This window comes from Gopherus flavomarginatus, chromosome 7 (assembly GCF_025201925.1).
Source record: "Gopherus flavomarginatus isolate rGopFla2 chromosome 7, rGopFla2.mat.asm, whole genome shotgun sequence".
Classification (NCBI taxonomy): domain Eukaryota; kingdom Metazoa; phylum Chordata; order Testudines; family Testudinidae; genus Gopherus; species Gopherus flavomarginatus.
Genome location: NC_066623.1, coordinates 55,883,454 through 55,908,878, shown reverse-complemented (window position 1 = coordinate 55,908,878; position 25,425 = coordinate 55,883,454). Strand labels below are relative to the sequence as shown.

Below are 25,425 nucleotides of genomic sequence, written 5' to 3'. Positions count from 1 at the left end.
GATACCAGCACCAGCAAGCACAGCAGATTTCCTCCTGCCACAAATAACTCCGACGTAGTCAGCACCAAGAGGATCTCTTGTTCCAGTGCTGAAGAAGTTGATGGTGCTGCTTCCGGCATCAGGTTCAACAGTGCTCCTTATGGCGCCAGAGCCGACTGAGCCAACTTAGGCACTGACTTGAATAAAGAATGCTTAGGTTTCAGGTGCACTGTACTCAACTCACAACAGACTTAGAGGGTGGAGATCTTCCCCTAGCTGGGGTCTCACTGGAAGTTTTGTATTTCTTCCTTGGTACAGGCGAGAGAGAATGGTGCTGAGATTCTACTAAAGCTGGAGGCAAGTTTCTCACTGAAGCTACAGCATTTGGCATCGAATCAGATCAGGACGGCTCCAACAGTGAACTGAGCGCCACCTCCATCAGCAGGAATTTCAGCCTAGCCTCTCTGTCCTCCTTCATTGTAGGTCTGAACTCTGCAAATCTGACACCAGCCCTTTATGTGTGCGGTTGCTCACTAGCATCAGCCTTAAGCAAGAAGCGCACGGCTTGAAGCCTGGTGATGAAACTTTGTTTTGTGAATAGGAAACCACCCTAATGAGGAAAACAACAAATCTGAAACATGCATCCGACGAAGAGGGTATTCACCCACGAAAGCTCATGCTCCAGTACGTCTGTTAGTCTATAAGGTGCCACAGGACTCTTTGCTGTTTGTTTAAACATATCTAAAACTTACTAACTATCCTAACTATACTGAAGACTAGACCAACTATATGTGTGTGTGTATGTATATACACACACACACACACACAGACACTATATTTACAGAGAGAGAGAGGGAGAGAGCGAGCACTGTTCTGGTATTGAACAGAGTTCCAATGACTTATGGGTGCTAAAAAAGAACTGAGGGGGGTTAGAGGCAGCTCTTCCCTTTATAACTGCAAATGGTGGTGCATCGCAGCAGGGGGGAGCTCGAGTTGCCCAATGGGTATTGCTAAGAGAAAAAGTTTCTGACAGATGTAGGCTGGGCACGCCAACCCAAGAGTGGAATGCACATATGCCATCTCTCAAAGAAGAAATTAATGATAAGTGAAGTTCAGCTGAAATCTTTTCACCAGGCTTGGCTGCTCCTAGGCTTCCTTTAACAGGATTGCTAGATCCCCGCCCCCCTCTCTTATGTTTGAGTAAGCTAAAGAACCACTTGCTTCAGTGAGTCAGCAGAACCCACTTAACATTCCTTCGCAGGAATAATACCTTCTAACAAGATGGTGTGGGGTGTTTCACACACACACTGCCAGCCTGTGACACTAAATCTAAACTGACATTTTTCTTTTAATTTCTTTTAATTCCATTTCCCTCCACTGCCGATGAACTCGGCATCATTCTTAACCTTGAGTTGTCCTTCCACTCCCTCCAACACTACCTAACTGGATGTGCATACCTCTGCAACATAGCCTAAGTAGGACAGTGCCTTGATTCCACCTCTGCTGAACTAAGTTGTGCCTTCATCTCACCCTTCAAATTCCAGTATGTGCAGAATTCGACTTTCTGCCTTCTTATACATATAATAAACAAGTGTGTCCACATCACACCTTCAAACAACTCAGACTTCCAATTCATTTTGGAATTTAGTTCAGAATTCCCTTCTCTGTTTTAAAAGGACCCCATGCTCTTGCTAGTGTTGACTTCACAGATTTGGTTTCCTCCTCCCTTGCTAAACTAGTATTGGGCTCCATTTCTCTGCACAATATGGCTACCTTTCATGAAAGAACATTCCTTTCTGCAGCTCTTGCTATTTGGAAGAGCACACCTCCACATGTCTGCTTCATTTGATTGCTCTCCCCTTTTCACAGGTCGTATCTGTTCTCCCTTGCTTATCCCTCCTAATTCCTCTTTCCCTCTGTTATTGGTCTTTTGGCAGACTGCTTTCATCTATTCACCAAACATCATTGTTTCTTATAATGTATACCATAATATTATCTTATATTAATTAATGTTGTGAATCATTTAAAGATACAGTTTGCTATCCCAACAGATATAAAAGATGTCCCTAAATACAAAATAAAATTTGTACTCTATTGAAATTTATTTTTTTTAAACTAGGATTAACTATTCTAAGAATAATTAATTTTAAGACATACAACACAGTGCTTTTTTGGTAATTTCTACTAGTTTGGGGATTGCATTTATGTGTGATACAAAACTTTATAACAATTTTTAACTTCAGAATAGGCTAATAGCTTTGGCTGCATACCAGCAAATAGGCACTCAGCTAGAAAAGCTGCAGGAGGACAAAAACAATGAATGACAAAAGATTTTAATGCAAAATCCTTTAAAAGAATAATGAACTGACTGGAAGAAAAATTGACATGGCATGAGTATGCTGAGAAATCCATACTCTGCACAGATTTAATTTGCCAAATAGAGTGAAAGCCATTCTAAGTCTGAAAAAAAAATATGACTCTTATTACGCATATGAAGCCAAAATCATAATAGTCATCACATTGGGTGGTAATAATAACAAAACCGTATCTGACACAGTAAGTTAATAACAGCATCATTAATATACTTATACCTTCTACATTGAATAATTCCAAAATAATTCACAAAATCACTCAAATACAATCAGCTGGCATGCAATAAATTGCACAAGAGCAATGTGAGGGAAATCTGGGCCTAAGAAAATGGGCAAACACTTTCTCTTACAAAAAGTGCCATACAAATCGCTATGATGTCAACCCAGAGCTAAGGCACTTCTATATTTAAGGTCTCTGAAAAATGCATACAAAGTAAACAGCATAGAAATCAATTTATTTAGCTCAGCAGAAACCAGGCCTCAAATTATTCAAACCAGGATTTGAACTGTGGTCTGACTGAATATAGGTATGTCAAACCTGAAGCTTAATCTTTTAAGCCTTTCCCTCCCATACTTTCATCTCTGAAGGGAAGGATTCAAGTCCAAGCATAGGTGACAAGTAAAAGGGACTTTAGTCTCAACCTTATGTTCACTTTACGAACCTTGTCTTTGCGCAACTAAAAATACTCAACCAATGCGACACAGAAATGGTGACCTACCTTTCTGTAACTGTTGTTCTTCAAGATGCATTGCACATGTCCATGCCCAGCGCATGGTTGTCAAAGATTTTCTCCTTCAGCAATACCCATTGGGGTGGTTCAAGCATCCTCTGCTGCCATGTGCCACTGCATGCAGGTATAAAGGGCGGAGCTGCTCTTGATCCCCCTCAGTTTCTCTCTACTGCATAGACTCCAATAGAGAGGGGTGGGTCATGGAATGAAAATGTGCAACACATCTCAAAAAACAACAGTTATGGAAAGGCAAGTAACTGTTTCTTCTTCTTTGAGCGATTGCACAGGTCCATTCCACTGGAGGTGATTTACAAGCAGATCAGTCTGGAGGTGGGCCTGGAGTCTATCTGAACAGTGACTGTAGAACAACATGCCCAAATCTGGCATCATTCCTGGATTGAAGAGCTCTAGTGTAATGAGAAGAAAGTGAGAAGACGGATGACCATGTCCAGAGTAGCAATTGTTCCAGGAAAGCCATAGTTGTGCGTATGCCCTTGTTGAATGTGCTAGCATGCTAGTCGGTGGAATGACATGAGCCAACTGGCAACATAAACACATATACAAAGAAATCCAAAAGAAAATCCTCTGAGAGGATACCGAGTGACCTTTCATTCTGTCCACTGCTGTGACAAACAATTGTGACGATGACCTAAATGATTTTGTCTGGTCTAGGTAAAAAGCTGAAGCTCTTCTGACATCTAAAGAGTGGAGCTTTTCTTCATCTCTATGAGCATGAGGCTACTGGAAGAAAGTTGGCAAATAGACTGCCTGATTTAATGTGAAATTTGGAAACAGCTTTTGTCAGGTACTTAGGGTGAGGGCAAAGGTAACCCTTGTTCTTAAAAAAGACCTTACAGGAGGTCCTGATACCAGACCTCTCAACTCGCCCACTCTTCTAACTGAGGTAGTTGCAATAAAAAAACAACACTTTAACAGAGACGTTGAATAGAGAACAAGTCTTCAGTGGTTCAAAGGGTGGTCCTATTAACTTTGCTAATAGGAGATTCAGATCCCATGGGTGGATAAGTTCTTGTACATGTAGGATGTGACTGGAAAAAAGAGATCTGTTATTCATAGATGAGTGGAAAGCAGAGATAATTGCCAGATGAACTTTGACAGAGCTAACTGCTAGATCTTGATGTTTCAAGTACAGAAGATAGCCCAACGTGATGGATGGGGACTCGCTTCAGAGGAACAACTTTCTAGTAGGTCTAGATGGAAAAACGCTTCCATATAGTCAAGTTATTAATCTTAGTTGAAGATTTTCTACTATTTAGAAGTACTTCTTTCATGTTCTTTGAGCAAGTCTTTTCTAACAGTGTTAGCCATGAAGCATCCATTCTGTCACGTGGAGGGCCCACAGGTTGGGGTGGAAGAGGCGGCCACGGTCCCGGGAAATTATGTCTGGATTCAGCGGGTGAGACAATGTAGGTCTGACTGACAAGGTTATCAGGGTCGAGAACCAGCGCTGCCGATGCCACACTAGTCTCATTTGATCTCACACAACACTCTGGGCAGTAACAGGATTGGAGGGAAGGCATACAGTAAGGTTTTCTTCCAGGACAACAAGAATGCATCGGTCAACAAATCGGGCTGTGACCTCCTTGGGAATAGAACTGATGACATTTTCCCTTGGTTCTTGCTGCAACCAGGTCCATTTGCGGAGTGCCCCAGTCAGAAGATGGACCTGGCCATGTCTGGATGATGTGACCATTTGACAAGGACTTGATCAATTGATCTGCCAGCATATTCTGCACCCCTGGAAGAGAAGCACCTCTGACGTGAATAGAGTTGGGTATGCAGAACTCCATGCAAAACCAAATGGAATGTGCTCATCCTTGTCTGTTTACATAAAACATGATGGCTATGTTGTCTGTTAACACTAGCAGATTTTTTTCCCTTAATATGTGGAAGGGAGGCCCAATAAACAAGATGGACAACTTGCAATTCTCTGACATTTATATGAGCCTTTAGATCTTGGGAAGATCACTGACCTTGAGTCTGCGGTGACCCCATATATACTCCCTAACCCAGTGATGATGCATCTAAAGAGTGCGCTGGTCGCAGGAGAGCAGTGGGGATGCCCCACAAACTTTCAGAGGGTCTCTCCACCAGTCCAGAGATGACAAGATTAGCAGTGGTTCTTGCGCCATCATGTCTAGATGATGGCGGCTCAGGAAATACACTGAAGCTAACCACCCGTATAGCTTTCTGAAATGCAGTTTGGCGTGCGTCACTCTGTGCGTAAGTACACACTGCCATGTGCCCAAGGCAACTGCACTCTCAGGTGACAGGATGTGCTTTTAGTTGCAGAACTAAGCTCCGCAGCATTTCAAATCTTGATTGTGGCAGAAAAGCTTTGACTTTTGTAGAGTCCAGGACTGCTCTGATAAATTTTATTTGCTGTATTGGTTTCAGAATTGATTTGTCCAAACTGACTAGAGCCCCAGCACATCAAAGGTAGACCAGATAATGGCTGCACTGGCCAGAACCTGAGACTTAGACTGGCCTCTCACCAGCCAGTCATCCAGGTAAGGGAAAACACATACCCCGACCCTTCAAAGAAATGCTGCTACCATTGTCATGCATTCTGTGAAAACGCAAGGAGCTTCCGACAGTCTGAATGGAAGCACAGTAAATTGGTAGTGGATACCCTTTACCATGAACTTGAGAAACTTCTGGTGGTTCTGGTGGATTACCACATGGAAATAAGCATCTTTCAAGCTGAAGTCAGCATACCAGTCCCCTTGCTCCAAGGAAGGAATAATGGAAGCTAGAATAACCAGGCAAAAGTTTATTTTCTTCAGGAACTTGTTTAACTCTCTTAGATTTAAGAGAGGCCTGAGACCACCTTTTGCTTTCAGACTAAGAAAAGAGCAGGATTAAAAACCCCTCCCCATGAAGAAGAGAGTAACTTCCTCTACTACTCCCATTTGAAGAAGAGATTGGACCTCCTGTTGAAGAATGGTCTTGAGAGTGGTCCCTGAAGAGAGAGGGAGAGGGGGACTGGGAAGAGGGAAAAGAAACAAATTGGTGGGTGAATCCCAAATGCACCATGCTTAAGACCCATTGAACTGAAATGATGTGGGACCAAGCACTTAGGAAGTAGGGTAAACAGTGGGCAAATGGGGACAGGGGTAGGAGCAGATGGCACTCTGGGGACAGGCAGTCTGTCCTTGACCAACACTTCTTTGGACTAAGCCACTAGATGGGGGAAGCTGAGCCTGCAGAAGAGGAGGGTGGCAGTGGTCACCTCCTGTAATTTCTGGGTCTGAGATATAAAGCCTGGAAATCTGTGGGTCTGCTGTGGGCAGAACTGCTTCCTTTTCATCACCATCATGTAACTTCCAAGCAACTTCAGTGTCTTGAATCCTTTAGGCTACAGCGCCTATCTGATAAAAGGGAAGGACCTACAAATGGGAGGTCTTGGATGGTCTCCTGAACCTCTGGAGGGAGACCAGAAGACTGCAGCCACAAACACCTCTTCATAAGATATGGCAGATACCATGACTTCAGCTGATGAGTCAGCTGCATCCAAGTCAGCTTGAAGAGTTGTTCTGGCCACCAGCTTGCCCCTGTCCACCATCACATTTAAGTCCTGCCTCCAGCCATCTCGTAACCTGTCCTTAAACTTCAACATGTTATTCTACAAGGTGAGATCATGACGAAATGCCTGTTGATATACAATCCTAAACTGCAGAAACTTACAACTAACCCTAACTCATTACTATTTCTAAGAAAATGGGTATAATTTACACTGGAATGAGGTAAGAACTTGCAGTAGCAAGACTGAATCCATTTCAACAATTGTCATGGGCAGTTAGAAGGAAATGAGAAGGGTTGGGGGTGGCTCCAACTTTTATACCTGTACAGAATGGCGCACAGCAGCAGAGAGCACCTGAGCCACCCTGACAGGCTCTGTTGAGCGAAAAAATCTCCAACATACATTCACTAAGTGCATATTCACCTACAGTGGAATAGACATGTGCAGTCACTTTGAAGAATAACTGTCAATCTTTGTTCAAATGCAGAAGTAAATTGGAGTTAGTGGTGTTCCAGATGAAGGCTGAGGTGCATTGGCAGCATTGTTTGGAAAAATTTGCATAGCATTTGCCTTCTATAGGCTGGACTCAACACCTAGTGCTGAGAGTCTCTCACTTCCATGAGATAAGTGTTTTAATATTAATACATACAAAGTATGAGCCTAATAAAGTTTTAAACTCGAAAAGCAGAAAGAAACTAGTTCTCAGTAGTGCACTGTGATTAAATAAAAGCTTCATTTTCTAATGTTTTTTCCCAGTGGGAAGATCATATTTTCTGGTGATAGATTCTCAGTCCATTTTGCTGAGCATCACTTACACAATTCCAATTAATAGAAAAGCCTCAAGACTTGAGTTAAGAATACCCCTTTGTATTTAGGACCAAAATTTGCTACCAACTGGTTAAGCTCTACTTCTATAATCATTCCAAAAGAAAAATGCCAGATCGAAGAGGAGACCACCCCCACAACATCTCATCGCTACATACTCTTGCCATTTTACCCACTTAAAGTCATTATTTCCCCTAGCATAGACTTATGGAAGAACTGTGAGAGTTTCCCCAGGTTAGCCATCCATCACTACAAAAACACAACCCTAGTATAGAGCTCCTAAGAAGCCCATTGCTTACAGATAAGGCTTTGGCTAGGGTACCATTTGGACAGAGGATCATTGTCTCAGTAAGCATGAACTGCAAGAAAAATGGTCTTCTACTCCAAAATATTTATAGTATGAAACAATACCTGGCAGACAAATAGTCCCAAAGGCAAGACACCTGGTAGCCCAAATTGACAAATGGCTGTGTGAGCCTCTGACATACCATCCAGCTTTTCAGTCTTTTGACTATTTACAAATTAACTAATTAAGTGACATCTCTACTTTTACTTTTCCAACTATAAATCAATTTCCTTATTTTACTTAGTTGCTTTATTCAAAACAGATTTTGAGGAAAAAAAGCCTGATGCAATATTTTGTTTAAATATGAAGAGTAAAAATTAGAGACAGTGAAGACCACTCTTACCTTAATGTTGCAGGCCTGTTCCATTAGTCTTCTAGCGTTCTCTTCTGCTCTGTACCTCTTTGGCAGCTGAACTCTGAAGAATTTTAAAGCCCCTTCAAAATCAGCCTGTAAAAGGTCCTCCTTTGAGGTCTGCAACGAAATACAGATAAGAACTATTATAAACACACAGAACATCCATACTTGCTCTATTACTGGATTTATCATCTATTAAATGTATTCTGAACAGCCAGTGTTCACATTAGCTCAAAAAACATTCTCTAGTACAATGATTCTCTAACTTACATCTTATAAGATGAAATAAAAAGTCAAGAGCACATCCAGAAAAATCCCAGACAAAGTAGCATGATAAGAGGAGTTTAACAAGCTGATGTACTTATCTTTCTATACCTGGAGGCTGAGAAAGTAAATCTGGCAAAGTCTGTCAAGATGGAACTCAGGGACAGAAAAAGCTAGGAGGAGAATTATGGTGTTTTTGAGATGGTTTGTGCATCTTAGATTGTTGCTAATTTCAGTAGCTCCCTGCTAGAGAGACATTGTATATAGCTGCAGACATCATCAGCAGATGTAAAAGTGCTTCTGAGTTATAACAAATATCAGCAAAACATTAATGTGAGAGAGCCTGTGACACTAAATGTCATACGTAGCACTGTGCCAGAAAAAGCATTACACCCCACCGCTATATTTTTCAATTTAATGCTTATCACAGTGGTACTGAGCCACAAACATAGCCAGTACTGTACCTGGAAGAGGGAAGAGATTAAGATTCAACAGAAATCCAGTACTGCTGCTGACAGGGCAATATGAACAGTATCACGGAGATTAGTATTTGTTTCTGTTACTCACATCTTACTAAAAATGTATGTAAAATTTAATAAGATTAACTTCTGCATTTGAGAGAATACAAAGGACTACAAATAATTAATTAATTGCTAATGGGCAGCAGGTTTAAAACAAATAAAAGGAAGTTCTTCTTCACACAGTACACAGTCAATCTGTGGAACTCCTTGCCTGAGGAGTTTGTGAAGGCCAAAACTATAACAAGCTTTAAAAGAGAACTAGATAAATTAACGGAGGTTAAGTCCATTAAGGTCGATTAGCCAGGATGGGTAAGGAATGGTGTCCCTAGCCTCTGTTTGTCAGAGGGTGGAGATGGATGGCAGGAGAGCGATCACTTGATCATTATCTGTTAGGTTCACTCTGTCTGGGGCACCTGGCATTGGCCACTGTTGGTAGACAGGATACTGGGCTGGATGGACCTTTGGTCTGACCCAGTATGGCCATTCTTATGTTCTTATGTAAAATTTTCAAATGTGAATTCCCAACTTCCATGTGTACAATGCACTATGTCTGCACAGCGGTCAGGGTTGCACATATGCAATAGGTGCATGTGTGACAAATCCCCAAAGTGAACTATTCAGTTTCCCAAATGTAGCCTCACCAGTTCAAAATCTCTTGAAGTCTTCAAATGAAGACTGAATGCCTTTCTGGAAGACACGCTTTAGTCATACACAAGTGATTGGGCTCAATACAGGCATAACTGGATTAAATTCTATGGCCTGTACTATGCAGGAGATCAAACTAAAATGTTCTAATGATCCCTTCTGGTCTTAAAATCTGTGAAAATCTAACTGGAGAAAATGATCCTGATGCTTTCAGTTATGAATCAGTGCTACACACCTTGTGAACCTGGATATTCTTATTGCAAGATTGGCTCATTTACATAGAAATAATTAAATCAACTATATAAACACTTTTTTAAAAAGAGCAAATATATTTTTTCCCAAATGCTTTAAATTATATTTCAACAAAAAGCTGCAGGCTTTAAAAGCATGTACCAGAAACAATCAAGCATAGAAAGTGGCCCAGCTGGCCACAAACAACAGCCCTTTGAAAGTGCAGTAGCGGCTAGGTCCAGAAAAGATGGAACGAGGGGCTTGAAAGGAACAATCTAGTTAAGCTTAATACGATTTTTAAACAGTACTCAAGATTGTGCAGGTGTTTTCATTTCTGCTCTCATTTCTATTACAAACTATTTTTCACGGTGAGAGAATACAGTGCATACATCAGAAAAAAGGCTTTAAAATTCCTTCAAATTTGTTAAAGTGGTAGAAAGAGCCAGGGTGAATTTTCCTGGTCACTAATCTCTTGAGTAGTTTAGCGCATGAGGATGGTACCTGAAGTATGCCATTTCAACACTGACAATGTTGCCAGTTATTGACCTGTTTTCATCTCCCTTTTTGGGAAACATCATGGAGAAGGCTGTAGTAGGGGAGCTCTCAGATTTCCTCAGTCAGGCTTAAGGCCCATGAAAGGGGGACAAACTGCACTGGATGTGTTGACTAATGATCTCCTCCTAATGACAGAAGAAGATCAAATGTCCATGCTGATTTTTTGGGTGTGTTGGTAATCTTTGCCACCACTGATCATAAGATATGGTTGATAGGTTCATGACCCCTCAAGGAGTGGCTTAAGTTGCTTGAGTGGCACTGTTCCTTTATGTGTGTGATTCCAGACAGCAAGTGTTGTTCTGCCCCAAAAACTCTCACGTAGAGTTCCATCTGGCTACTCTTCTGTTCATAGTAGATGAGGCCGCTGGGATCATTAGTGAAGGAATATGAGAAAAGGTACCTTCAGCAGGTTGATGACATGCAGCTCTACAAACCATCATAGGTGCTGGAACTAGGGGTGCTGCTGCACCCCCTGGCTTAAAGTGGTTTCCATCACATACAGGGTCTACAGTTTGGTTCAATGGCTCTCAGCACCCCCACTACACAAATTGTTCCAGCGGCTATGCAAACGATCATATCTGGCTCTGGCTGAGGCTCGATCCAGACAGGAATAAGGCAATGTTGATGGAATGCTGATGCATTTAACTGATTTGGGGCTGCTCATCAATGCTGCTGTGGCCAAAAAGATATTTGGTTTAAACTGTACCTGCAACCATTTCTTTTGGATGCAGGGTTCACCTGAGCTATCTGTATTTTTATCACTCAAGACAAGGTGACTGTAGTGTATTCCACAAAGGGCAATACTTTGGGGATTATTATATGGAACTTGTAGAATGTGTTGGCTTGCTTATTCAGCAGTCCCGCATACAGAGAGCATGCAGTACCAATGATCTGCACTGGCTGCCTATCAGCTTTTGGGTACAAGTTCAAAGGGTTAGTGTTAACTGAAAAAACAAATGATTTGGTAAATGGCTACCTGAGTGATCACCTCTCCCCATGTGTGATACTGCCACATTTGCAATCAAGGGAGGCATCTGAGCTGCAGCCACTCATTATATTGCAAAACTTTCCTCTTTGAGAAAGTATTTCCACAATGCGTGTCATTCACAATTTATTCCCAAATCCCTCCCCCCTCAAAAAACCCACACAAACAAACAAAACTTACCCCCAAGTACAGTTCTGACCCCATAAAGGGAGATGTGCCAGAGACTCCATGAAGTCCACTAAGGACTTTTCTATTGCTATTGATTTTATGTAGAAGGAGCTCAGATACTACCCTGATGGAGCTCTAATGGATGGAAGGACTGCTGACAGAATGTTTTCCATCCTTGATTTCTTAGCCTTCCAGGCACACTGCAAATCCCATCTTTTTGCCAGGCTATGATAAGGAAGGCGATTGAGTGCTGGAATTAGATTATCCTAGTTTTAGGTGACTTTTTAGTTTGAATTGGCCTGGGTTAGTCTGTTCACTTGTGTTGTCTGTACTGTATTCTATTTGTATTTTTTAACTAATATATTGCACCAAGAGCTCCAGATAGGTGCCCTGTAAATCAGCTAAATCAACAGTTGCAACAATTGCTCCAGTATGTCTTAATATGATATAAGGGTAGTAGAGAAGAGAAAGCACTATTTGAAAAGAAAGCACCAAAGTCAGTCTTCAAATACGCTGTTAAGCAATTTTCCCCCACCCAGTAATGGGACTTTTCAAATGTATTCCAAATACATTTGGGGGGTTCAGGACATTGCCGGGACCATTCTGAATGCAATTCTCCTAGGCAGTTAGAACATCAAGCCCTTGGAACTCCAAAAGCACCACACTCCCAAAGGAATGGTTTATTATAAAAAACACTCAAAACATTGAACTCAACTTTGATGCAAGGAACTTGCTAGGAGAACCAAATTGTGTTTTGTATAATGTACATCTATTATTTTGTTGTTCTCCCAAGCTATTCATTTACTATTATTCACTACTCATGTAAATAAGAACTATTCATATGAGTAAGAGTTTGCTGGATTGAGTCTATAATCATTGAAAAGTACAAGTTATGAAGTTTTAGAGCAGATACACAGTGTTTAGCTGAAGCCTTAATATTTGGACTTTTCTACTTCACTGTGCATTTTTAATTTTTTTTAAATGACCCTGTTAATTGAAATGTTAAAGTTTCGCAGTGAAAAATCACATGAAGTCAAAAAATACAGAAGTAAAGATTCTAAGAATAATGTTCACTGACTGCATTTGTGTATGTCTTATGCTCTAAATTGTTCAACCAACAGATATATTTAGCAACTCATTAGAACAGGAAAGAAAAAAGCAATAGAAAACAGTGTGTGTATGTGTCATGGGGTGTCCACCCCACACAAAACTGGAAAGAGTTAAGGTGGGCCAATTAACTGCCCAGATTGCACCTGGACCAGGAGCAAGGGATTGATTAAATGAGGCTCAGATGGGCAGGAACAGGAAGAGCCTGTCTGTATAAAAGACTAGGATAGGGGTAGGCAACCTATGGCACGGGTCCCGAAGGTGGCACACGAGCTGATTTTCAGTGGCATCACACTGCCTGGGTCTTGGCCACTGGTCTGGGAGGCTCTGCATTTTAATTAAATTTTAAATGAAGCTTCTTAAACATTTTGAAACCTTATTTACTTTACTTACAACAATAGTTTAGTTATATATTGTAGACTTATAGAAAGAGACCTTCTAAATACATTAAAATGTATTACTGGCACGCGCAACCTTAAATTAGAGTGAATAAATGAAGACTCGGCACACCACTTCTGAAAGGTTGCTGATCCCTGGTCTAGGAGCTGAGAACAGGAAGAGGCTGCAGAAGAGGGGAGGTGTGTTTGCGGCTAGAGAGAGTAGCCTACAGATACTCCCTGGGCAGAGGGAGTTTGGGCTGGCACACCCAGACAGATGTGAGAGCCAGCAAGGTAAGAAAGGCACAGGAGAAAACAGAAAGGAATAGGAGGGCAGACCTTGACTGCTGATTAGAGGGCCCCAGGCCAGGGGTTTCCCTACCAGCTACCAAGGAAGTGGCAACAGCTCAGGCACACTCTTCCTGCTCACTACTCAGCCGGTGCCACTCCCTCAAGTCAGGGGACTACTCAGCCACCTGATTTCCCTCACCTGTGGCCTTTTGGGTTAATTAGCCCCCTTCTCAATCTGTATTAACCCTTTCAGGGTAAGAGTGGGGTGAACACCCATCACAGTGTGTAATACAAATTATACTGGTGTTGACACCGTAAGCCTTCTATTTTGTGACTTTTTGTGATCCTTAATGATAGATCAAGGAAGAATTCTGGAGCCCTTCAGCAGACAAAGTTCTGTAAACTCCTTTGTCTGCAGTTAATCAGCTCATAGAGCTGACAAATAGCTCGTTTTACCAAAAAAGGTTGTAAGCTTGGTGAACCATCAAGTCCAACTTAATTACCTGCATATCCATGTTATGTTTTTGTGCATGTGGGGACTTAAGGACACTTTCTAGTACTCAATAAATAGCTTTCAAATAATTGTGTTTGTTAAACTGATTTTTCTTTCAGACCAAACAAAAATAGTAGATCTCAAAGATGTCCATGGCCATATCAAGTTGAAGTTTCAAACTTCAGCCTGTTTCATCATAGCCACGTCTTTAAAAGGGTGAGTAAAACATTTTAGGTTTTTTAAAAATGGATAAAGTGTGTTTTTGTAGATGTGTAAATGCTCTTCAAGGAATTTTGCTGAAACTCAGAAAAAGCACTTTCCACTGAAAAAGTGCAGTTTTGGAAAACCCTAAGCATGAAGCAGGAGAAGAGAACGCACACTGTTTTGAAATTATGGGCAGTATAACATACCCACCTTGATTACCGTTTTTTGGCAAGTACACAATGTCACAATGAAGCTCCCCAAAATAGTTAACAACATGCAAAGTGGAAAATGTAACTGACTTGTTTTTCTTTTAATTCAATTACTCTGTTCTGCTTTGCAGAAATTTCCAGCCTGCTTCAGTAATGTCAACATCAACTCTGACTTTAATTCTCACTTAAGAAGTGATGAGGCATATGGACTTGATTCTCCACTGTCTTGCATCTTGTATAATCATTTACACCTACCTGTACAGAGTATAAAACAATACCACATCAAAATGGTAGCATTTTACGCCCTCTTTGACCAGAGATCAATGTCTACCCAGAGTGCAAGGCAGGGGAGAGTCAGACCCTGTTCTCTCTAATTCCTTACTAAATTCCCTACCATTATATCTGTTTCCTATGCCAAACACTCTTACCTTATACAGTTTCCCCATCTGTAGAATGGGGATAATGATATTTACCTCTTTTTGCAAGGAGCTTTAAGCTCTATGGATGAAAAGTGTGTAGATAGGAGCTAGGTATTACTATTATTATTGATCTCACACATTATAAAATGTACTCTTCTAAGACAAATAGGTCAGATTGTATGTCTCTTATTTAACCTCTTTCATATTCTAAATCAGATAATCTAAAATCAAGGATTATCTGCTAATTTTCTTTTAAGTTTTGAATCCATTCCTTTTCCACAGATAGGAGAAAGTCTGCAATGCTATATGTAACATGGTTCCCCATAATACTGTCCTGTAAGTATTAGTCATGGATCCCGCATCATTAGCCACTCCAATAAGATAAAGCTGAACTACTGTACTTTCTACAACTGTAGTGAGTAAACTTTCTGAGAACCAAGGCCTTGTCTATGTTAGAAAATGATCTGCCTGTATATTCTTCTAGTATACGTGCAGTTTAAACCGGCAAAGGAGTGCATTTGCCAGTAGAGCTTACACTGTTTCCTGGAACAAAACAAGCTATACTGGCAAAAGCACTTTTTCCCAGTGTAAAAATGTCATTTAAAAAAAAAGAATCACAATGCTCACCAACAGTACAAGCAAAAGTTTTCGTGTAGACCTGGCCTAAGTCTTATACACAATGTACTGACATCCACAAGTGCACTACTAATAACTCTGTGACTGAAGATACATGATGTCTCTTGCCAAATCTCTCCAGTTCAGTATGTGTACTCACAGACTTCCAAAAGGCATTGTAAGTTAAGACTTGTAAAATAATCATGAAAATGTATAGGCCCAAACACACATTCATGGACTAGATACATTCAGTCTAATCATGAAGATAATGAAGGGAAAAACCCAAACAAAATTAATGCTATTTCAGTTGCCTTTCAACAAGTGTACTTGACTCAGGTGAGAATTTTATAGGCTGATGTAACTGCTATAGAGCATATTTTTCACATAACTCCTTAATGGAATATATTCTGCATACAGCTCAGGATTTGGGCACATTAGGAGTGGTATGGGGGGAAGCTTGGATAATGCTTATAGTTTGATTGATTCAAACCTGTTTTTAGCCTCTCTCTATAATGAGCACTAAATCCATACCCACACCAAATGATGTTATTCAAATTTGTCATCACTTTTCATTTCAAGTAATTGAAACTACGTGGTTTTTCACTGAATGTCTCACGATGCAGAAGGAAAGGAGTATTCTGGTGAACTTCTTATGCTTTAAACATCCTCTAAGAAAGACTGTCACTTATCTGGGTCTACTGCAGAAAATGGAGATCAAGAATAGGTTTCTAAAGTACTTGTAAAAAACCTAGCTTAGGTCACTCTAGGAATAGTACAGGATTAGTTGAGAGTATAGCAATAAAGAAACCCCCCTATCCCTCTAGAAAACCAATTTCCATTATAAAACCGCCTGGGTCCAGCTAAAGAACTCTCTCCAACACACAATAACCAGATTAGTTGGAATATTTATGTTCAGCTATGAAATACTGGATATTAGACCACAGAACTGCTTTAGACCAATTATACTACAGAACTGTAGCCTGGTTTAGTTACAGAGCCATGGAAGAGAACTGGGCAGAACTGGCTAGTGATTTGCAGTCTTTTACTTTAACTATTTTGTGTGTTTGGCTTTGTTCTCGTGCTGCTGTACAAATGATAAGCAGGTCAGACATCTCTGTATCATAACAAGCCACACTAGCTTCAGGCCATTTCACAGACGCACAGTTCAGGTGCTCCAGCAGATAAGAGCATCTTTAACCATTTCCTTCTCAGAGGTAATTTAGACATTTTACACCTTGCCAGCTGGATTTTCACAGTCACGCACAGAAATGTTAGAAGTAAGCAAATATACAACATCACAGCCTCAAATTATGGATGAAATTGCCTCCATGTCTGAAATAAACATTGGCATCAGGAGTTAGGAATTCCGAATGCTAAGCACCAATGCATTCTGCATTAGTATTTGGGAATGAGTAGGACATACTACACTAGCAATCACAATGAAATTGAGAACAAAAACATTCATGCAGCCCTATAACCCCTCAAACCAGTTAAGGAGTGGCAGTGATGGACTCAGAAGAGAGTATCCTTGGCTAGAACAGCAGTGAGCAGGGTTCAGTGCTTCTTAGGTGGGCTGTGTAAAGCACAGAGAAAATGGGGGAATCCTCATGTATCTAACAGCTGCAGAGGATCCTTGGAGGCAGAGGGAGGGGAAAGGAGGACGGCAAATAAGCTAAGAATTAATTTCAAGAAAATGTGATCTCACCGCAAGCAGCCGAGGCACAAACAGGCGATGCCCCATCCCCAGAAGTTCCAGCACACGACATGCATACTCATTCACCAGCTTGCTCCTCTCATCATGCATGTCCTGTGACTTTTTGACAGGTGGTGTGAGCTTGGCAGCTGGGGTTGTGCAAGGTACCCTTTCTTCCATGAGCAATAAGCAGTAAGTATCCAGAGTGAGAAGCGCAGTCTCTTAGCCACAATCTGAAAAACTACAATATTATAGGAGCTAGCCTCAGGTCTCCCAAATAGGTTCACACTTCTGCCTACAGCAAGGACTGTCAGCTAATGTCTTAGAAAGAGCAAGGCATCTTGCTATCAATCAAAGAAAAATATAATCCACTGTGATGACTTAGCAGGAGTCCAAAGTAGATTACAAAACACAAACCAAAGAACAGATGCATCTAAATATATCTGGAAAGCTGGAAAATGACAGAGAATGAGAGCAGGAAAGCTCTGATGGGAGAAAGGCAAAGGATAGCTAGCAAGGCCCAGTGCATCTATGAATGTGTGTGCACGCAGACAGGAGCAGCAATAAGAGCAATAAAACCAGGGCAGTTATGAAGCTGCAAAGAGAAAAGGATGAGCTCATAGCAATCCCTGATTCGTGACAATCCTGGCTGCTGCTGCCGCTGCCGCCTCTTGCTGTGAATCAGTAATGAAGGGGTAGGAAAGGAGGGGGAGGGGAGAGAAGGAGGTAGGTGAATGAGCATGCAGAGTGTGTCTCGGGGGAGAATGCTGTAATAAGAAGCCAATAGTGAGCTGTTGAACCGATGAGCTCCCCTCCCAGTCTACCTTAAATCAATGTTAGTCAGACAGTTTCTGCTGTTGAATCCCGAACTCACAGATACATGAACTGCATCCTCTTACCATTTGATGCTTAGTGGAAATCAACAGACTGCCAACCTTATTGATATCTGCTTTCAAAAAAACACAAACAGATTCAATACTTTCCACATATATGTGGGTAGGACAAGACACTCCGGTCCCTCCTAGATTATTGCATGGAACAGTGAGAGATGCCAGGGTGTACTGATGGACAGGATCGAGAGAGCACAGCACCCAGATTCTAAGAAGCTGGAATGACACGGCCTATGTTTGTATAGCACTAATTACAGTTTCAGGTAGTATGACTTCAGGAGGCATTTCTAAATGTGGAGAAGATTTGCACTGATGGAACAGAATTTCTACAATGTATCAAATATGATGGGGAAAAAAAAAGAACTGCAAATTTGTCAGGGGAAATGCTGTGATGTCACATCTTCAATTGTCTTGCATTTCTCCCACGCATGGAACAGGCCAGGTACCTCTGCCATATGGCTAGATATATTGTACCATGTTCTGCTTCATCTCATTGGGAGTGAGCTTGAGAAAGGTTGCCTTTTATGAGGCTCTGCCTTTAAATCATTCAGTTAGAAAATGGACTGTACAACGGAGCATATCTTTGGAACAATTCACACACTAGACAGAAAACTAAACTAATATCCCTGCCTAAGCAGAAAGATAATGGAATTCAACATATTTTTAATTTATAGAAAGATGGTAGATTTTGAAAATATCTAAAATGACAGATATGATCCTTGAAAATTGCACACATTTCTGCAAATACATATTAGCTTGTAAAAAGCATTTGTCCCTGGACTTCCTATATCCAGGATAACCCCCTTTAGCAGATCTACTGGCCAAAACATTATTTGATAAAAAGTGAAATTCCACAATACAGGGTCTCAACACTGAAATCCCAGTCAGAATGCTCTGACTGTGCACAGACTATAAGTAGTCTAAATCTGAAGAAGATATGACTTATTAAGACATGTCTGGATAAACTGTGCAACAGCAGTGAAAAATATTAAATTGAAGTTGACACAATTCAGGCTAATGCACCATCTATACTGAACTCCATTAAAACATTTTCTTGGACTGACAAAGAACTTTACGGGAAAGGTGTTAGCAAAAATAACTCCATCCTCATAGGTCATCTTGGTTTACTGGTACAGACCAAGTGCATAGGAGAATGGCTGGAGCAGCAGTGGCAGAAACTATGGGCTAATGACGGCTGACTGTGTCCAAGATTCCTTAAACTCTTATGTATGGCTGTGCAGGAGGCAAAAAAGAAATTCATCATCTTACCTACAGCACTTACAGATTTGCTTTAGCAGTGTATAGCCTATTTAATCCAAGCAGGTCTCCTGGCAGGTTGATTTGAGTACATCCTGCTGCAATGAAATACCTTATTTCGCACAGCAAATCTTTCACGTTTGGACTGGACTGTCTGGAGAACAGAATTTTGAAGGAGTGGAGGCTAGATCATCTCTGACTTAGTTAAGGTTAGTGATCCCCATTGAGGCTTGGGATGTACAGGCAATACTTTGATCCACTTCCTGCACCTGGCTGTTGAAGGCCGGTAAGGAAATAGTAGGTCCATGATTGGTAGAGATTGTCCTAGCACTCATAAGAGAAATTGTGTATGACCTTTGCACAAGAAATCTTTACTTGCAACAGACAATATGACCATCTATAATCTTCCATTTTGGTTAAGTTTATGGAGAAAGCTCTGATATTCTAGAATCCTCAGATCTTTGATCCTTGCCGATCTCGCTTTAGACCAGTTATGGAATTCAGATTGCACTGGAAGTACTGGTTCTAAAGGACTAAAGATCAGGAGTCCACATTAATAGATTTATTAGCGGACTTCAGCACTGTTCATCATGAGGTGGTCCTGACTTGCTTAAGGCCCAAGAAGGAACATATAAGGTTGCCTTGTAACATGATTCCAATGAATGCTCTTGAGTAATAGTTTCAGTGCACGGAAGGTCTCGTGTTGTTACCCAAGGTTCTACCTTATCATATCCATGCAATGTGTGGGTAGGTACACTGTGGGGGCTAGCGAGAAAGGGATGTGTTAACTGGGTTGGGAAAAAGTGGGGGGGTTCCACTCAGGAAAACAAAAACAACATCATAGTGGGATTATTTTTCCAATTTTGTTTTTGCATTTTTTAAAATATTTACATGAACACAACATATGTAGGAGAGTTCGAAGATACTAGAAAAATTAGAATCAAGTTTCAATCTGTGATTAGATTCATGGATGACAAGGCCAGAAGAGACCACTGTGATCTTCTGCTCTGCCCTTCTGTATACCGCAGGCCATAGGACTTCCCCAAAATAATTCCAGTTTGAACAAGAGAAGATGTTTTAGTAAAACATCCAATCTTGGTTTAAAAATTGCCCATGATGAAGAATCCACCATGACCCTTAATAAATTGCTCCAAGGGTTAATTCCCCTCACTTTTAAAAATGTATGCCTAATTTCCAGTATGAATTTTCAGTCTTGGTAGACCTTTGTTTGCAAGGTGATGAGCCCATGATCATAATCAAAGTTTTCAAAATGAAAACTTTACTCTCAAAACATTAAAAAGGAAACAATGTGACTATGAAAGTTCTTGTTATGCCTACTGGGAAACACGAAGGAAAAAACGGTTATCTACCTTTTCGTAACTGGTTCTTCGAGATGTATTGTTCACGTCCATTACACATTAGATGTGCGCGCACCACATGCATGGACATCGGAAACTTTATCCCTTAGCGGCTCCTGTCGGGCTGGCAGTGGGGCCCTGCCAGAGCAGTGCCCCCATCTAGTGCATATATACCCCTGCTGGCCCGACCCTCCCTCAGTTCCTTCTTGCTGGAGACTCCGACAGAGGGGAAGGAGGGTTGGAAGTGTAATGGACGTGAACAACACATCTCGAAGAACAACAGTTACGAAAAGGTAGGGAACCATTTTTTCTTCTTCAAGTGATTGTTCACGTCCATTACACATTAGGTGACTCATAAGCTTACCATAGGAGGAGGGTAGGAGTCAAGGAATAATTGATTGAAGCACAGCCCTGCCAACTGCCGCATCCTCTCTGGCCTAATGATGGGCTGCGTAGTGGGCTGTGAATGTGTGTACCAACGACCAGGTGGCTGCTCTACAGAACTCCTGGAGCGGAACCTGCGCCAGGAAAGCCATCGAGGACACTTGAGCCCTAGTCGAGTGAGCTGTGATTGCCGGGGCTGGCACTTTGGTGAACTCATAGCGGATGCAATCCACGATCCACGATGATATCCGTTGCGCCGAGATAGGGAGGTCCTTCATTCTGTCTGCAATGGCGACAAACAACTTGTGTCGACTTGCGGAAAGGCCTGGTTTGTTCCAGGTAGAACGCCAAGGCCCTACGGACATCTAGGGTATGCAGGCTGTGGTGACTCGGATCCATGTGTGGTTTGGGAAAGAATACTGGTAAACAAATGATCTGATCCATGTGAAACTGTGAGACCACGTTAGGGAGGAATTTAGGGTGTGGCCTCAGCTGCACCTTGTCCTTATAAAAAACTGTATATGGGGGTTCCAAAGTGAAGGTCCTCAGCTCTGACACCCTCCTAGCTGACGTAATGGCCACCAAAAACGCCACCTTCCATGAGAGGTGCATGAGAAAGCAAGAGGCTAAGGGTTCAAAAAGTGGTCCCATGAGCTTAGTTAAGATCAGGTTAAGGTTCCATGGGGGAACCGGTGGGCGTGAGCAGGGAAACACCCTCTCCAGCCCCTTGAGAAATCAGACTACTGTGGGGTTGGAAAACACGGAATGCCCAGACTCCCCAGGGTGGAATGCTGATATGGCGGCCAGATGTACTCTGATTGAAGAGGAGGCGAGACCTTGATTTTTGAGGTGCAGAAGGTATTCTAGTATAGATGGGACGGAGGCCTGAAGAGGCTGTATGAGCTTAGGTTCGTACCAGTATGAGAACCTCTTCCATTTGGCGAGGAATGTCGCCCTTGTGGAAGATTTTCTGCTACCAAGGAGAATTTGTTGGACCTGGCGGGAGCACCTACTCTCCATAGCATTTAGCCACAGAGATTCCACACCGTGAGATGTAGAGACTGCAGGTTCGGGAGGAGCAGGCGAACCCTGTTCTGTGTGATGAGATCTTGGTGCAGAGGCAGGGTAATCGGGGCAGTCACTGACAGTTCCAGCAGTCGTAAACCAATGCTGGTGTGGCCAAGCCGGTGCAATGAGAATCATCACCGCTTTGTTCCTGCAGACCTTGAGCAAGACTCTGTGGATGAGTGGGAGTGGTGGGAAGGCGTACTTCAGACTCCAACCCCACAGAATCGCGAAGGCATCTGCCACTGAGCCTGGGCTGAGGTTTTGGAAGGAACAAAACCGAGGGCATTGCCTGTTGTCCTTGGTGGCAAAGAGATCTATTTGGGGAAATCCCCACCTCTGGAAGATTGATCTCAGGACGTCTGCTCTTAACGTCCATTCGTGCACTTGATACAATCTGCTGAGGCAGTCCACTAGCTTGTTTTGCACTCCCTGAAGGTATGATGCTACTAGTTGGACTGAGTGGGCTATATAAAAGTCCCACAGGAGAAGCACCTAGTGGCAGAGGGGAGAGGAACAAGCACCCCCTTGCTTGTTTACGTAGAACATGGCGGTAGTGTTGTTCGTCAGAACTGTCATGCTGTGGCCTTCTATGGTAGCATGAAAGGTCTGGCAGGCGAGGCGAACCACCCTTAGCTCCTTCACATTGATGTGGAGCGACATTTCCTCCCTGGACCACAACCCCTGCATTTGCAGATCCCCCAAGTGTGCTCCCCAGCTTAAGTCTGATGCGTCTGTTACCAGCGTCAAGGTGGGTTACGGTGTAGCGAAGGGGACCCCTTAGCAAACTACTTGCTGATTGAGCCACCAGCAGAGGGAGTCTGAGACTCGAGCCGGGATTGTCACTATAAGGTCCAAGGGGTCTCTGCTGGGGCGATATGTTTGGGCTAGCCACAGTTGCATAGGTCTGAGTCTCAGCCGGGCATGTTTGACTACATGGGTGCACACTGCCATGTGCTCCAGAAGCTGCATGCAGCATCTGACTGTAGTTGTGGGGAACCATTGCACAGAGATTACGGTTCGCTGAATGGCTAGGAACTTGGGAACCGGTAGGCTTGCTCGTGCCTGTACCAAGTCCAGGACTGCCCCTATGAAGTCCAATCTTTGTGTAGGTATCAGTGAGGACTTGGGCACATTGACTAGGAGACCTAGCTTGTGGAACAAGTATAGTGCCAACATCACGTGGGAACAGATCTAGTCCTCAGACCGGCCTGCGAGAAGCCAATCATCCAAGTACGGATACACTCGCTTTTCCTTTTTCGAAGAAATGCTGCCACCACGGACATGCATTTCGTGAACACCTGTGGAGTAGTCGCCAGGTTGAAGGGTAGGACCGTAAACTGGTAATGCTGCTGGCTTATGGGGAACTGCAGGAACCGCTGGTGAGCGGGGTGAATGGTGACGTGAAAGTACGCATCTTTCATATCGAGGGCAGCGTACCAATCCCCTGGATCCAGGGAAGGGATAATAGAACCAAGAGAGACCATGCAGAAGCAGACCTTGACTAGGAATTTGTTGAGTCCGCGTAGGTCCACAATGGGTCAAAGACCCCCCTTTGCCTTGGGGATAAGGAAGTACCTGGATTAGAACCTTTTCCCTCTTAGGTCTGGAGGGACCTCCTCCACCGCCCCTGCCCTGAGAAGGGCCTGAACCTCTTGCACCAGGAGTTGCTCGTGAGAGGGGTCCCTGAAGAGGGACGGGGATGGGGGGTGGAAGAGAGGGGGCGAGAAGAACTGAAGCATGTATCCCACCTTCACAATGTGCAGGACCCAATGGTCTGAGTCATATTGGACCATGCACGGTAGAAACAGAGGGGAGGATCTGGTGAGAGGTTTGGTGTGCTGTTCTCGAGCGCACCTTCAAAATCTCTGCTTGTTGCCGGGTTGTGGCTTGCCCTGGCCCTGGTCCTGGCCCTGGCTAGGCGTGTTGTTCCGCCTACGCCTATTATCTCTGCCCCTTCTGCGGTAAGGTTCCTGCCTGGGGCGAGGATGGTACTGTCTTTGTTGTGGCGGTTGGGGTTTAAAAGGCTTCCTCTGTGGGCATAGGAGAGCGGCCCAAGTCCACCTCGGAGTCCATGGACGGTGACCTCGGGGGCCACGGTAGTGCCAAGGAACGGTGCCAGTCAGGGACTGGGGAGCGATATCGTATTGACCGGGACTGGGATCAGGAGTGGTGCCTTGCCCACCGGGACCGGTTCCGGTACCCTGGAGACCGGGAACGACGGCCAGCGGTTGGGACCGGTCTTGAAATGTCTCGGTGTCCGCTTGGAGAAGGAGCCGGGGAACGCTAGAGTGGTGGGGCCGGTGCCAAGCATAAGCTGGGACCAGACGCCCTCGAGGCCCACTGAGTCAATGGCAGCCAGGAGTCTACTGAGGCGGTGCTTGAACGTGACCGACACTGGGAGTGGTGCCGAGATGGTGACCTCGGTGGGTGCACCAGTGCCGGTTTGCCTGTGGACGACAGTCTCGGTGCCGGAGGCTTCTCCTTGGTCGGGAGGGGGCTCGTCGCGGACAATTCAATGAGGTCCTTTGCCACCTCAAATGTGTCCGGTGTGGAGGGTTGTTCTGGGAGCTCCTCCAGCCCTTCCTCCTCACTCGAGGTGCTTACCCAGCGGCTTGACGGACCTTTTGGTGCCGGAGCGACCGGTACTGGGGTCTGTTCTGGGGCAGCACTGCCCTTTTGCGCACTTGAGGCCTTCATGGGCGCTGCTCTCTTATGTAGGGAGCGCCCTCGGGCCTTGGGTAGGCCCTTTGACAGGGTCGGTGAAGTCAACCGGTGCCAGGGCCGGTCGTGTAGTCTCAGTGCCCTAGGCTTAGGGTGCCCCACCAGTGCCGGGTCACGAACCAATGCCGCGGCACTCCACACTGAGGCCGCCGGAGCTATGGGATGGTCCAAAAGTTGAGGGCTGTAACGCAGCCTCCGTGAGCAGCTGCTTCAGTCAAAAGTCTCTTTTTTAGTTCTTGACTTAAAAGCCTTGCAGATTTTGCAGAGTTCTGTCTGATGCGATTCCCTCAGGCAATGGAGACACGAGTCGTCGGGATCGCTAATCGGCATAGGATTGCAGCACGTGGCACAAGCCTTGAAGCCTTGGGCGTGTGGCATGCCCCGCCGCCCAGGGCCGGTGCTGGAATTTATCCACACCTAGAACAAAGGAAGCTTAACTATCTACTAAGAAACCATTAACTACTAACAACCAACACTGATAACTGCTAACAATGCTAAAGGGACACTCTCAGTTGAGAGATAGGAGTTGTTCCAACAACGCCACAGATGGTGGTAAGAAGGAACTGAGGGAGGGTCGGGCCGGCAGGGGTATATATGCACCAGAGCAGGGTGCCACTCTGGCGGGGCCCTCCTACCGGCCCGACGGGAGCCACTAAGGGAAAAAGTTTCCAACGTCTGTGCACACAGCATGCGCACACCTAATGTGTAATGGACGTGAACAATCACTCGAAGAAGAACTTACAGAACTGTCTAGAAGCACAGAGAGTGGAATGACTCGTGGGAGAGGCAGGGCTAGTGGGTGGAATCAACAGGAGGCA

General features: G+C 43.6%; 2 protein-coding genes across 11 annotated transcripts in view; both read right to left on the bottom strand.

The window, feature by feature from the left end:
- The window catches only part of RABGAP1L (RAB GTPase activating protein 1 like), a 567,720-nt gene that overhangs the window by 100,872 nt on the left and 441,423 nt on the right, over positions 1–25,425 (bottom strand). For 9 of the 10 annotated variants that reach the window (XM_050963018.1, XM_050963014.1, XM_050963020.1 and 6 more), the window contains one exon: positions 8,141–8,269. In XM_050963018.1, coding sequence (XP_050818975.1) covers positions 8,141–8,269 — 129 coding nt within the window. Of the gene's footprint in view, positions 1–8,140; positions 8,270–16,941; positions 17,515–25,425 lie in introns of those variants that run through there. The other variant, XM_050963028.1, reaches the window with a different exon arrangement.
- Positions 1–25,425, bottom strand: part of LOC127055383 (uncharacterized) — a 306,171-nt gene that overhangs the window by 108,323 nt on the left and 172,423 nt on the right. The window lies entirely within an intron of this gene.